The sequence below is a fragment of the Bos taurus genome, chromosome 12 (genome assembly GCF_002263795.3).
Source record: "Bos taurus isolate L1 Dominette 01449 registration number 42190680 breed Hereford chromosome 12, ARS-UCD2.0, whole genome shotgun sequence".
In the NCBI taxonomy this organism is placed as follows: domain Eukaryota; kingdom Metazoa; phylum Chordata; class Mammalia; order Artiodactyla; family Bovidae; genus Bos; species Bos taurus.
The window spans coordinates 73,148,406-73,161,482 of record NC_037339.1 but is presented as its reverse complement, the minus strand read 5'-3'; the positions used below and the strand labels follow the sequence as shown (position 1 = coordinate 73,161,482).

The 13,077-nt window shown below is 41.0% G+C and overlaps 1 protein-coding gene across 1 annotated transcript in view; it reads right to left on the bottom strand.

Annotated features, from left to right (window-relative positions):
* Positions 1-948: 948 nt before the first annotated feature.
* DNAJC3 (DnaJ heat shock protein family (Hsp40) member C3) overlaps positions 949-13,077 on the bottom strand; it is a 65,136-nt gene continuing 53,007 nt past the window's right edge. The window contains 5 exon segments of the mRNA NM_174756.3: positions 949-1,123; positions 2,779-2,927; positions 3,764-3,896; positions 11,747-11,867; positions 11,952-12,057. Coding sequence (NP_777181.1) covers positions 966-1,123; positions 2,779-2,927; positions 3,764-3,896; positions 11,747-11,867; positions 11,952-12,057 — 667 coding nt within the window. The 3' untranslated portion in view covers positions 949-965.

The window sequence follows — 13,077 nt, the reverse complement described above, 5'->3', positions numbered from 1 at the left end:
GCATCAAGGTCTGTAAAGGGGCAGGCCTGCTACTTAACACCCACCTCAAAGCAGTCCCACGTGGGCACCCACGGGCCAGGGAGGCCAGGACGTAAGAGAAGCTGCTGAACTTACCAAAAGTGGGAGACATGGCATACTGTCTATGTTGACTGAGCAACTTTACATTCTAAGCCAATCCTGTTACAGGAAATGCTGTACAACTCACAACTTCAGTTGTTAATTCTGTACTACAGCAATATTATTTAAATACCACTGCTATGTTATCTGAACTTATTTTACATATTTTTAGTTCATTGTATTTAATATTAAATAAAAGGGCCAGTAGGGTTTACAGTTAATTCTGTTTCCATTGTTTTCAGTATTCTCCTTCAGGTACTGAACAAAAAAATACGTATTTACCAGACCTCACCCTGCCATTCGTAGCAGGTTCTCTAAGGGCTCTGCCCACCTTCAACAGCAGCCACGTTCATGCTCAGCGAGAGATGGGAACGCAAGTGGAAATGTAACATAGTGACAGGTGACCGGACAGACCAGAGTCGAAGCCAAGTTGTGCCTAAGAACATACAGCTCAGAAGGGTCATTCCTCTTGGAGAATGCTGACAGCCCAGGCTCCTCCTCACACACGCAGGTGCTGACACGTATGCAACAAGAAGAGAATCTCACCTGCTCCAGTGTAGAAGATAAAAGATCTGTGCACCTGCCTCAGACTGCTGCTTCCATCCGGTCACAGCACAGACACAGGCTGCTCTGCCAGAAACAGAAGCCCACCTGCCTCCCTGCCCTCACCCCCATCAGCCTCAAGTCTGCAATGGATAAGAACAGACACTGCCATTCTGAACACCTCTTTGGTCGTGGACAAACTGAAAGATTTGAATTTTCTTTTTCAATAGGATCCCGGAACAAGGTTATTTTGTTTGTTTTAAAACTTTAAAAAATGAAGGAAGAGGAGCAGAAAAACAGCTGGTTTAATTGAAGTGGAATTTAAATCTAAAAGGTCCGCCTGAGCTAAAGGGATTGAACCCTTGCCATGAGTTCCAGCTCCTGTGGAAAGGGTTGCCGCCACCTCCTTGTTGGCTCTCTGCGTCCAGGGGGTCTTCTCCGTCATCAAACTTCTTCCTCATTTCTGGAAAAGAAGCCAGCAAGGTGAGACCCAGCTGCTGCCGGGGTGGGGGAGGGGCTGGTTCTGGGGGCTACACACCCCAGTTGTTGAAATAGCTGCGCCTGATGTTCAAATCCAGGCTCCCTGCCACCCCACCCCCATCAGAAACAGACTAGAAAAACCCGCCAGGGCTCAAAGTGGGCATTCACCGAAATTCAGACCCCTGAAATCTTCTCAGAAGCCACCCAAGGAAATTCTTCCCTGGAAGAGATGAGGAATTGCAGAGAATGAGACCTCAGAGTCACATGTGCTTTTCTGATCCAACAGCCCCTGTCCCCATCCTAACCCCAAACATGAGGTCAGCTAGGTGCAGCCTCGTCAACGCATGAAGTGTCTGGGCCTCACTGTTAAGTCTGAACAGAAGGCAGGCTCCCCAAGCCTGAGGGAGGGAGGTGCCTTATTGTACAATCCAGGAGCCAGCTCCACTGCTGTGCCTGTCAGTCCTGAGGAGACCGAGGCCACTGCAGACAAATGGCAGTAAGGATGCGGTAGGCAGCAGAGATTAGAAAAAGCTGTTTCATCCTTAAAATGAGGACAGGAAGAACAGACAGAAAAGAACTCTTAGTAAGCAAGAATGCAGCTCTTTTCTCCATCATGCCATGCTGCCCCCTGCTCCCCTAGAACTCAGATCCAGAGGCCCTCCAACTTGACATAGCTGCCTGACCCGCACTGCACAGGCTCAGGGGACAGAGCCGCTCATAGGCGTCAGTATCTGCAGATAAAAGAACAAACAGTATGTAACCTACTATACTAAGTCAGTCCTGTCGCCCTCACTGGATTGTAAGATACTTGGGAATAAACATCATTTAACTTCAATTCCATAGCGTAAGTAGTAACTCAAAACTCTGTCAAATGGGCATAAAATGTGATTTCCTTCTATTCTGTTGTAGTTGTCTAGCTCAAAAGTCATAGTTTGTGCTTCCACTGACAAGGATGGCCACAAAAAAGCAGTAAGTATTACTAGCTTAACATGAGATTCCCTCTAGAAGTGTCAAAGATTGTTCAACACTACCTCACTTCTTAACTGTCTCCCTCTTATTACCCAGGTCATTTTAGCTTATGGTGAAATAACAACTGGGGGTTAATATCAATCACCAGTAATCAATTGACTTGAGTCAGGGCAAGATTCCTGGGGAGCCGCTCTCAGAGGGTGAGGATATTTGCCCCTCTCCCACCACTGCACATGCCCGCCTGGCAGCCCGTTTCCTCATCAAGCTCCTGTAAGTACGGTGTGAAAATCAGCACTGATCTGTGACTCTGGAAGGAAACTAAGAGTATCCCTCTTGTACTTTCATATCACAGGTGAAAAAAACCTGAGGCTCAGAAAAAGTTCTAGGAGCTTGCTTAAACAGAACCTTAGCTCCGCCTTAAGAGTCATGCTCAGGCCTCCTGATTCCACGCTTGGTGGTGTCTCCACTATACCCAGAGTCTGACAGGGGCAGACACAGAAATGAACTTCGGGGACCGTCACCAGCTCCCAAGGTCAGCCCCACGGGTCCCCACCAGCACGCGCTCCACCGTCCACTTCCGCCTCTAAGACCGGCAGAGGAACAGAGCTAACAGCCACCATCACTGACGCAGCCGCTTCAGGAGAAGAGAAACCTGAAGGCAAACACTACCTGGATCGGAGAGGACTTCTTTAGCAGCTGCTATGTCAATGAACTTCTTCTCAGCTTTTTTCTTTTCTTCTTCGTTCTGGAAGTTGTCTGGGTGCCACTGCAGTGCTAATTTTCGGTATGCTTTAATGATTTCTTGCTTTTTGGCATTTCTGAAGGGTGGTAAAATTCACAATTATTTAAGAAGTGTCCAACACACTGCCACAAAGAGCTGAAAGACAGCCCAGAAGATTCCACTGGTTTTCTGAACAGTGCCAACATAACCAACTGAGCATCTGATGCAGAGCCCTGCCTGACAACTACAGCCGCCAGGCTTCCCTGAATGCTTGTTCCCTAATGCTAGGCTCTCAACAGAAATAAACTAAAGTACTCCTTCCTTCTCTTTACAACTTTCCCTTTTAAAAACTTCTTTGATGCATTTTGAAATTTTCTGAATTCCCAAACTACCATGATTCACTTCTTGGCATTAAAAAAAACACTGAGGCACACTTTCTAATTTGTTCTTTTTAAGTAGGCAAACCTAGAAGCAAAGTTTCAGACAAGTGGTTCCCTTCTTCAGGGAAGGTGGGTCTAATATAAATGCACATACTGAGTACATTACATTCTCCCTGTGCCTCAAAGTTGATTCTCAAAGTGCCATTGTTATCTTTAGGCCTAGAGAAGTTTTGTTTTCCTCAACCCCTCACCCGTCTGTTCCCCACCCAACAAAAGCTCACTCCTGCCTCTTTACCTTTCTTAAAAAATCTAGGCCCAGGATCTGTTCATGCTCCAGTGGTGTGTCTTTGTCACCAACTACTAATTCTCCATCATTACATGCCTAGTCTCGATCAAACAAATTTATCTGTAGTATATTAAAAACAACTTTGTGATGTTAAAGGTTGTTAGAGTTTAACTTATAGCTGACATAAGAAAATGAATCATGGAATAAAGAGCAACATTTAGCTTTAAAATAGTTGATTAAAAATAATGCAAATTTTTAGTAATTCACCTTTTTACTCCCAAGATTTTGTAATAATCTCGTCTCTGTGACTGTTTCAGTAGCCTCTGTGCTTTCTCCAGACCTTCTCGAATCTGCTGATCATTCTCATTGTGTTCCTGAGCAGTTTCATAATCCTGAATAGCTGTCAAAATATGTTGAAGATAATGCTGTTAGAAGGAATTATAACTTGTGACATTTACCCTGCAAATGTGATACCAAGTCACCATCTCAACCCCTTCCCTCGCCATCACTAAGAGCCTAAGAAGTGGTATCACCTTCATCATTTGGTTCAAAACTACACTAGGGAAAAAAAAAAAAAAACTACACGAGGCATCCTTTTAAGGCTGCATTAGGTAGCTTACACTCCCATTCAGTAATCGCCACTCTGCTTGTTTACCTGGCCACCCTCCCAAATTATCTTCCCCACAGCTGTATGTTGTCTTAACCTCAGCCCTGACACAAAGCAATGGAGTGACTGTTACAGGAAAATAAGACACAGCAAAGACAATCCGCATGCTCAGTTGCAGGGCTACAGTTCAGAAGACTGAGAGGCTTAGAAGGGACCAGGAGAACCATCAGAAAGCACAATGACCAGTTCACCCACAGGTTTCAACACAAACTATTACAAAGCTGATTTTTTTTAAAGTGCCAATCAGAACAAATACATATACAGTCCTGGTATGGGAAGGCTGATGCCAATTCACACTGCATCTTATTTGAGATTAAATATGTAGACGATACAAGGCATCTGGGTATCTAAGGTCACACAGAGCAGACTTACCCTTAGAAGGCCCTGAGGGTGAGGGTGGCCCTTAGCTGGTGACTGACAAGTTGGATTTGGGTAGTGTTCCCAACATTCTCTGATAGGAATAGCTGGCCATAGCTAAACGATGTGGATTGGGCTAACCATCTTCTGGGCATCTGGCATTTTGGTATGGGCTGGCCAGCCCCCAGTAAAGGCCCTGGGTCTCTAAAGAGCTTCCCTGGTAGACAAACTTCACACATGCTGAGGAATTTGGCTTGTCCTGCACAATTTCAGAGCTCGAATCTCCCACCTGGTTTCCTCTGGATTTCACCCCATGCGCCTTTTCCCTTTGCTGATCTTGTTTGTGTCCTTTAGCTGGAATAAATCTCAGCCCTGAGTACAATTGTGTGCCGAGTCCCATGTGTCCTGAATCCAAATCTGGGGGTGGTTTGGGGAGACACCAACACATGTTTTTCTCACTCTCCTCCCTGGATAGACAACTCTAATGGATCTTTGGGTTCAAATTCTATTTTTTTATGGAAATGCATTTCACTATGGGAAAGACATCTCTATGGATAGCATGCCTGAGCATTCATCTTGGCAACAGCTAATCCTGGAAGGGGTTTAAAAAAGCCCCTGGGGCAGGTTAAAATGAGAAAGACATTCAAGCAAAATGGACAAATTTAGTCTACACTACAAAGAAAAATAACCAATACTACCTTCCACTCATGGAGCAAGGAAGGGGGAGGGCACTTCAAGCTTTCATCCTCATTCCTGCCTCAAAGCATTAATGTTAAATATTAATATGAAACATTAATATTACTGACAGCCAACTAACAGTGACATCACAAAATACCTTTCCAATTTAGTACATAGACACAAAGCCATTATAAAGAGCAGTGAGGTTTAACCTGCAATACCCACAGTACTTGACAGCACAACCTAGTGAGGAAATGTACTTGGAATTTAACACAAGAGGAAAATGTTTCAGTATGCTCAATTTTTTACTTATGCAAACTACATTTAAAACATGTTTTCATTCTTAAATATTCAGAGTAGCTTTCCCAAAACAGTCTTCTGTCTCCTGTATTTTATTAAGTTAAGATAGATACATTTTTCACAGTACAGGAAAAATAGGTTGTTTCCTCAAATTCACATGATTACAGGTAGGTAACTAAGTAGAAACAATATGGATGATGTAAACATCCCATGGACATAAACTAGATAACTCATTTTTAATATTTCTTAGAACAGTATGTTATATATTAGCCAATTAATTTTCTAACCTCTGAACCTAAAAACTCATCCTTCTCAAATTCTTTTCTTCCGTATGCCCCTCACCCAGTTCTTAAGGAGGAGTGCAAACCACCAGATCAAGATGGCAGAGAGTAAGCACAGGAATTTCCTGCCCTCTACCCTCCAAAAATAAAAAATAATATAAAACACAGCAGTCCTCAAACTACGGCAGAGCAGAAATGGTGACAAATTGCTGGAAGAGAAGGCAACTAGGATTGGATTAATGAGTAAGCCTAACAACTGCAATCCAAACACACACTGAAAGAGGCCCTAGAAGATTTTGGAAGCTGTTTGCTTTGGCCAAGGATTCTGAATTTAGCAAGCAGGAGGAGCTCTAAGGCAATCATCAGGTTACTTCATGAGGTGGCTTAAGTAATGGCTGGGCAGCCTCTCCGCCTGTATGTGGAGCAGCTGGCTGCAGCATTAACCCCAAGCCAGGCCCAAGAACCAGTCTCTGCAGAGTGCCAGACGGCATGTGGAAGGCCCCCGACGTGGCTGCTGGGCCCCCCGGACACCAAAGGCCTCCACAACAGCCTGGAATAAACACCAGAAAGGCAGTTCCACACCAATGGGCTCCACCGATACATGTGTCACGTCCTGCTTATTCTGGCAACTGGGCAAGATGACGAGCACGACAGGGAGTCTGTCTGTAAACAGGTCCTGCCCACTTCGAGCCAGCGTGAGTTCCGAACACAGAGGAGCATTCAAACGAGAGACGTGCACAATACACACAGCTGCAAATGGCTCCCTTCTCACACTCCATAAACCCAGTATTAAGTCCCAAATCAGCTTCCCTTCAAAATATATCCAGGATTTAACTATTTCTCACCATTTCCACACTTGCCACTGTGACGCAGTCCAGCATTAATACACCTGACAGCTCTAATACCTTCCTAAGGTGTTCACAAGGTTCCCAGCTGCCCCCTTACTTCCCTAGAGTCTATTCTCAAAACAGTGACCTCAGGGGTCTTTTTAAACAGTGTATCCGACCTCCAGTATAATATGCCCCCAGGAGCACCTCCCAGATATCATATAAAACAAGGTAGATGGTCGGGGGAAGGGAAATGAGGGGAACAGGAGGGCACACACCATTTTCAGCACAACAGTGCAAGGAGACTGTTCAAGGGCTGCTAAAACTAGCTAGTATCAGCCATGAATCCAGGGTAAGAGGAGGAAGCAAACAGAAAGCCCTAAGGGAAAGAGCCCAGAAAATGCCAGCAAAATTCACTTCCTGTGAGTATGGTCTCTTCCAGAAGAGAGCAACAACCTGCATCCTTTACCAAGAAAACTGCAATACTCCCTTCTGGAATTGATAGAAGGACAGGGAGAGGGTATCATCAGGAGAGTTTAACAGTCCTAAATATGCAGGCTGCTAACAGCAGTGTAGCAAATTGCATAAAGGAAAAAATGGACAATATTAAAGGGGAAGATAGGAAAGTTTCCAATTTCCACACCAGGTAATTAAAGTTCCCTCTCAGCAACTGATGGGAAAAATAACAGAAACATTACACCCAGAAATTGCAGGATACACATTTTCAAGTGCACATAGAATGTTCAGCAAGATAGATCCTACACTGAGCTATAAAACAAGTCTACATAAATTCAAAAGGAGATACACCTAAATAAATTTAAAAGGAAAGAATTCATGAGTATGTTCTCTAAGCACAACAGAATTAAAATAGAAATATATAATAAGGTTGTATATTGTCATTCTGCTTATTTAACTTATATGCAGAATACATCATGCAAAATGCCGGGCTGGATGAAGCACAAGCTGGAATCAAGATTGTCAGAAGAAATATCAATAACCTCAGATACACAGATGACACCACCCTTATGGCAGGAAGTGAAGAGGAACTAAAGAGCCTCTTGATGAAAGTGAAAGAGGAGAGTGAAACAGCTGGCTTAAAACTCAACATTAAGAAAACTAAGATCATGGCATCTGGTCCCATCACTTCATGGCAAATAGATGGGGAAACAGTGATAGACTTTATCTTCTTGGGCTCCAAAATCACTGAAAATGGTGACTGCAGCCATGAAATTAAAAGATGCTTGTTCCTTGGAAGAAAAGGTATGACCAACCTAGACAGCATATTAAAAAGCAGAGACATTACTTTGCTGACAAAGGTCCATCTAGTCAAAGCTATGGTTTTTCCAGTAGCCATGTATGGATGTGAGAGCTGGACTATAAAGAAAGCTGAGTGCTGAAGAATTGATGCCTTTGAACTGTGGTGTTGGAGAAGACTCTTGAGAGTCCCTTGGACTGCAAGGAGATCCAACCAGTCCATCCTAAAGGAAATCAGTACTAAATATTCATTGGAAGGACTGATGTACTGAAGCTGAAGTTCCAATACTTTGGCCACCTAATGTGCAGAACTGATTCACTGGAAAGACTCTGATGCTGGGAAAGATTGGAGGCAGGAACAGAAGGGGATGACAGAAGATGAGATGGTTGGATGGCATCACCGACTTGATGGGACATGAATCTGAGCAAGCTTCGGGAGTTGGTAATGGGCAGGGAAGCCTGGTATTTTGCAGGCTTGGGGTCAGAAAGAATCAGACACGACTGAGCAACTGAACTGACTGATGTAAAAAGGTGCTTAGGAAACTGAAATATTTTAAACTTAGACAAAATATCTAAATAATACATGCATCAAAGAAGTAGTTAGAAGGAAAGTTAGAATATATTTCAAATCAAATGACAATGAAAATAAATGTGAGAAGTGCAGTTTTAAATACTTATATTTAAAAAGAAAAGAGGCCTAAAATCAATGACAGTTTAAACTTAAGAAGCAGGAAAAGCAAAAAATAAGTCCAAAGGAAGTCAAAGGAAAGAAAGAAATCAATGAAATACAAAGAAAAGTCATAGAAAACATTAACCAATCCATAAGTCGGTTCCTTCAGAAGACCAACAAATTTGACCAAACTACACTGATCAAGAGGGGAAAAAAAACAAATTGTCACTATTAGAAATGAACAAATTATCACTTCAGACCTTATAGACATTAAAAGAAAAGTAAGAAAGCATTAAAAATGTGATATAACCAAAAGGAGCAATGTAGGTGAAACGGACGAATTCACTGATGCACACAACTTACAAAAACTAAAATGAGAAAATAGAAAATACGAGAAACCCTATACTGATAAACTGAATTCACCATCAAAAATGTTCATACTAAGAAAACTCTGGAACCTAAGATGGTTTCACTGGTGAATTCTAAACTTAAAGAAGAAACACCAACTTTATACCACTCTAAGAAAATGAAGGTATGATCTTTTAACACAGAATACTTTCACAGAATAGGGCAGACTTAGCGTCACTAGGTAGAGTTCAAGAATAGGCGAGAAAGCATAGGAATCTGGCTACAGGACATCATAGGATGTCAAACATAAAATATATCTTTTCCACAATTTTGTCAGGTTGGCCCTTCACCCAGAAAAAGTGTTACCTGGCTCCTGTTCTCAGAATTATAGATATTATTAGTAACACTAAAGTAATAGCCATGTCAGATGGAGTTAGCACAGCAATCACAGGTCACACCTAGGCAGTTGTAAACAGTCTGCCTGGCAAGAAGGAGACTCAAGAGATGCAGTGTCACTCCCTGGGAGGAAGATCCCCTGGAGAAGGAAATGGCAACCCACTCTAGTATTCTTGCCTAGGAAATCCCATGGACAGAGGAGCCTGGTGGGCTACAGTTCATGGGGTCACAAAGAGTAGGCCACAGCTGAGCAACTAAACCACCACAGGTCAGAGCTAGAAGCAAGCTGTCCCATTAAGTACCATTTATATAGCAAAGTCAATGCAAGTTACCAACAACTACTCTAAAAATAAGTACAGTGGAAACCATTTACTAGAAGCACTGCATTAAGCATCACTTTCTGAGCACCATCTTCTTTCTCTTGTAACTCAGGAGAGTTTCAAAGAGGGTTAAGTGAAATGAAGTTTTTTACTCTCTGCTCAAGTCTGCTGACTCCTCACCTACCCTCTCATGTTCTTTCTCTGTCACAAGAGTCCTATGCAATATGTACTGTTCACATTCTTACTGTACCTATAAGGAAAGTAAGATATTACAGGCTAAGTTACTTGATGGAAGTAACACTGCAAAAATAAATGGTACACTCCAAAGGCATAAAACTGGCCAATAAGCATATGAAAAGGTGCTCAACATCAATCACTAATCATTAGGAAAAGGTAAGTTAAAACCACTAGTTATCACTTCACATCCAAAACCAGCAAACAAAATATAGAAAGCCTTCATATAAGGAAAAAAGACTTCAAAGATAGATCTATTAAATTATTATCAAACATCTTTTTCTTCAGGAATCGAGCTTCAAATTTCTCTAAAAAATAAGTGGGTTTAACATTCAAGATACAAAGGCATGTTTCAACTTATATGTAGCAGCCTACAAAATTGAACCTTTTATTTATCTTAACAGCTAAGCTTAAAAGCTTGTGCAGCTTCACTAATTTCACATTTAGAGCTCAGGGTTTACATACAGAGAAGAAAAGCACACGTTGATGAAGCATTCCAGTAACTAACTGGAATGAAAATTCCTAGAATACAGCCTTCTGGGAGCCCAAAAGTGAAAAGAGCAAGCAGGCTAAAGGCATCTGTGTAAATCACTTGCCTTACTGACACATTCTTCTGAATCTGAAAATTTTGCTCACATACATTTCAAGCCTCAATCAGACCTCAAGGACTATACATCACTCCCAGGAAACCACTTATAAGATTCTTTTTAAATTGAAGAAAGCAGGAAGAAAGTAAACGACCAGTTTGCCTTAAAAATGAGTACCACGAATCTTTCTCAATTATAAGTTCAGTTATCTCTTTCTTAGTACAGTTTTATCATTGCTGTAATGCATTCTTACTATGCTTAAAATAACTGCACATTTCATTAAATAAATATGCAGCAATTATTAGGGGGAAAAACCAGAGTACCACAAATCAAGTTTCCCCAGAAACATACCCTTACTGTTTTCGATCTTAAATGCTTTACTTGATTTGAAACCAAAACTTGTCATTAAGGGCTATAAGGCTCACTTCTTTTAAAATCATCTCATTTAGATGTTCATAGTATAATGTCACATGAAAAAGGTCACAAAACAATATATATGAAAGGATTCTGTACGACTACTGTATTGGCCTTACTTATTCTCCAAAAATAGAGCACTGCTTTTATTCAAGGTGCTTACAACATCTAGCAGGAAACTTTCTCTGCTACTTGAACAAAGTTGGATAAGCAACTGTCCTGACATTTACTAACAGCTTGCAATGCGGGAGACCCGGGTTCAACCCCTGGATTGGGAAGCTCTCCTGGAGAAGGGAATGGCAACCCACTCCAGTACTCTTACCTGGAGAATTCCATGGACAGAGGAGCCTGGCGGCTACAGTCCATGGAGGCACAAAGACTCGGACAAAACTGAGCAACTGAGTGACTAACACTTTCACACTTTCTAGGGATCATAGAGGGTCATTTTATATTTGGGCATATATGTCACATATATGTCTGCTGTATGTCTAACATGTATATGCAAAGAATACATATATAGGCATAAAATACACACTCATATATATGCATAGATAAAAGTCTGAAAGATATAAATCCAAAGTGAGCAGTGATTACCTCTGGATGATATGAGATCTGTAATTTGAGTTTTCTATTTTGTTATTCATCTAACTTGTCTACAATAAAGCAAGCTAAAATTTTTATTTTTATATTCCAGTGTACTGGATTCAACAGCAGAACTCTTTCTTTACATGGTATACCTCTCATGTTCCATCAAGAAAGAATGATTTACTAAGAAAATGATATTTAGGTTCTCTGCCATTTTTCTAAAGTCGCCAACATCTCCAGGTAAACTTGTTCTAAACAAAGGGATGTTAAACGGAGTAACTGCACATACATCAACTTTGAGGTACTGCATATCAAATTCCTTAAAGATTTACCTTCATCATACATTTCTTCTATTAAATAGGCCTCTGCTCGGTCTTTCAGAGCATTCACGTTGTCAGGTTCCACCTGTAAAACTTCTGAACATACTCGAATAGCTTCAACAGGCTTCTCATCCTAAAGGTAAACGTGAGAAAAGAACTTATGGTGGTTATTCCATATGTCAAGTTTTACAATTCTGGAAATGAGTCAGCAATTTACCTTAGAAAAGCAGTGGCAAATCCTTTCTTTTGAACGAATTGTATATTCATGAACACCTGGCTCTGTTTTCATGACAGATTCATATTTGCTGATTGCATCTGTGTACCTATTAAATGAGCAAATCATGATGAGTAAACTGAATTCTATTTCCAGAGCTAAAGAAAAGGACCCTCTGCTCATCACTATATGTTGCTTCATCAACTGACCTGAATGAGCACAAGCCCTCAAAGACTCCTTCCACCTTATAATCTACAGTAGCAACAAAGGTTCTCTCTGCAAGTAAGAGCTGAAACATGTGACCACAGAAAAAGTATATGCATAAATTAAAGCACCCTTTCTGAGTACTAACTGATCAAATCAAATGATGGATTCTTTATAGAGAAAGGTTCCTGATTTTGAAGCTGAGGAAAACACTTTGTTAAAGTCAGACTAGCACAAAGCACGTTGAGGAAAACAGAGATCAGGTTTTACACACTTGGTTACTACATGTTTTATAAAATCACAGAACCCATTTCATGTTATTTTATATAATAAATATCAATATTCATAACTGAGTACAAGGTAATTTCTTGCAGAAGAAACCCCCAACTTTACTAGCTTTCTAAGAACAATAAAAGCTACTTCAGAATTTTTTTAAACTGGTGAAAAATACTAGTCATGTTATGCATTGTTACTTTCCTCAGTAACAACAAACTATAAGATCTATCTACATCGTGCTGTGGCAGATTTTTCCAAAAGTGCTACAATCTTCACATTTAAATGCTGCTTTATTAAAATACAGGTTTAAAGATAACACTTAAAGCAAAAGCTAGCCATCAATGTCAAAATCCTAGTTGGGATGCTGTTTTGTAGATTTATAAGATGGTGGGAAACTCTACAGAGTGTGTGAGGCCTCACTTTATCTCTTAAAACTACACATGAAACTAATATTAGAAATTAAAAGTTCAATTACAAATACTATCTAACTTTATATAAACGATATCATAATAAACTATTTTTGCATCAAAAAGAAAGTTCAGTTAGAAAATAATGTGCTTCACTTAAAAAAAGAAACCTCTGGGAAGGTGGGGTAGAGATATTTTCCCCAACTCCTCGAGCTAGACACCCGTGTAAACACCCTGGACAT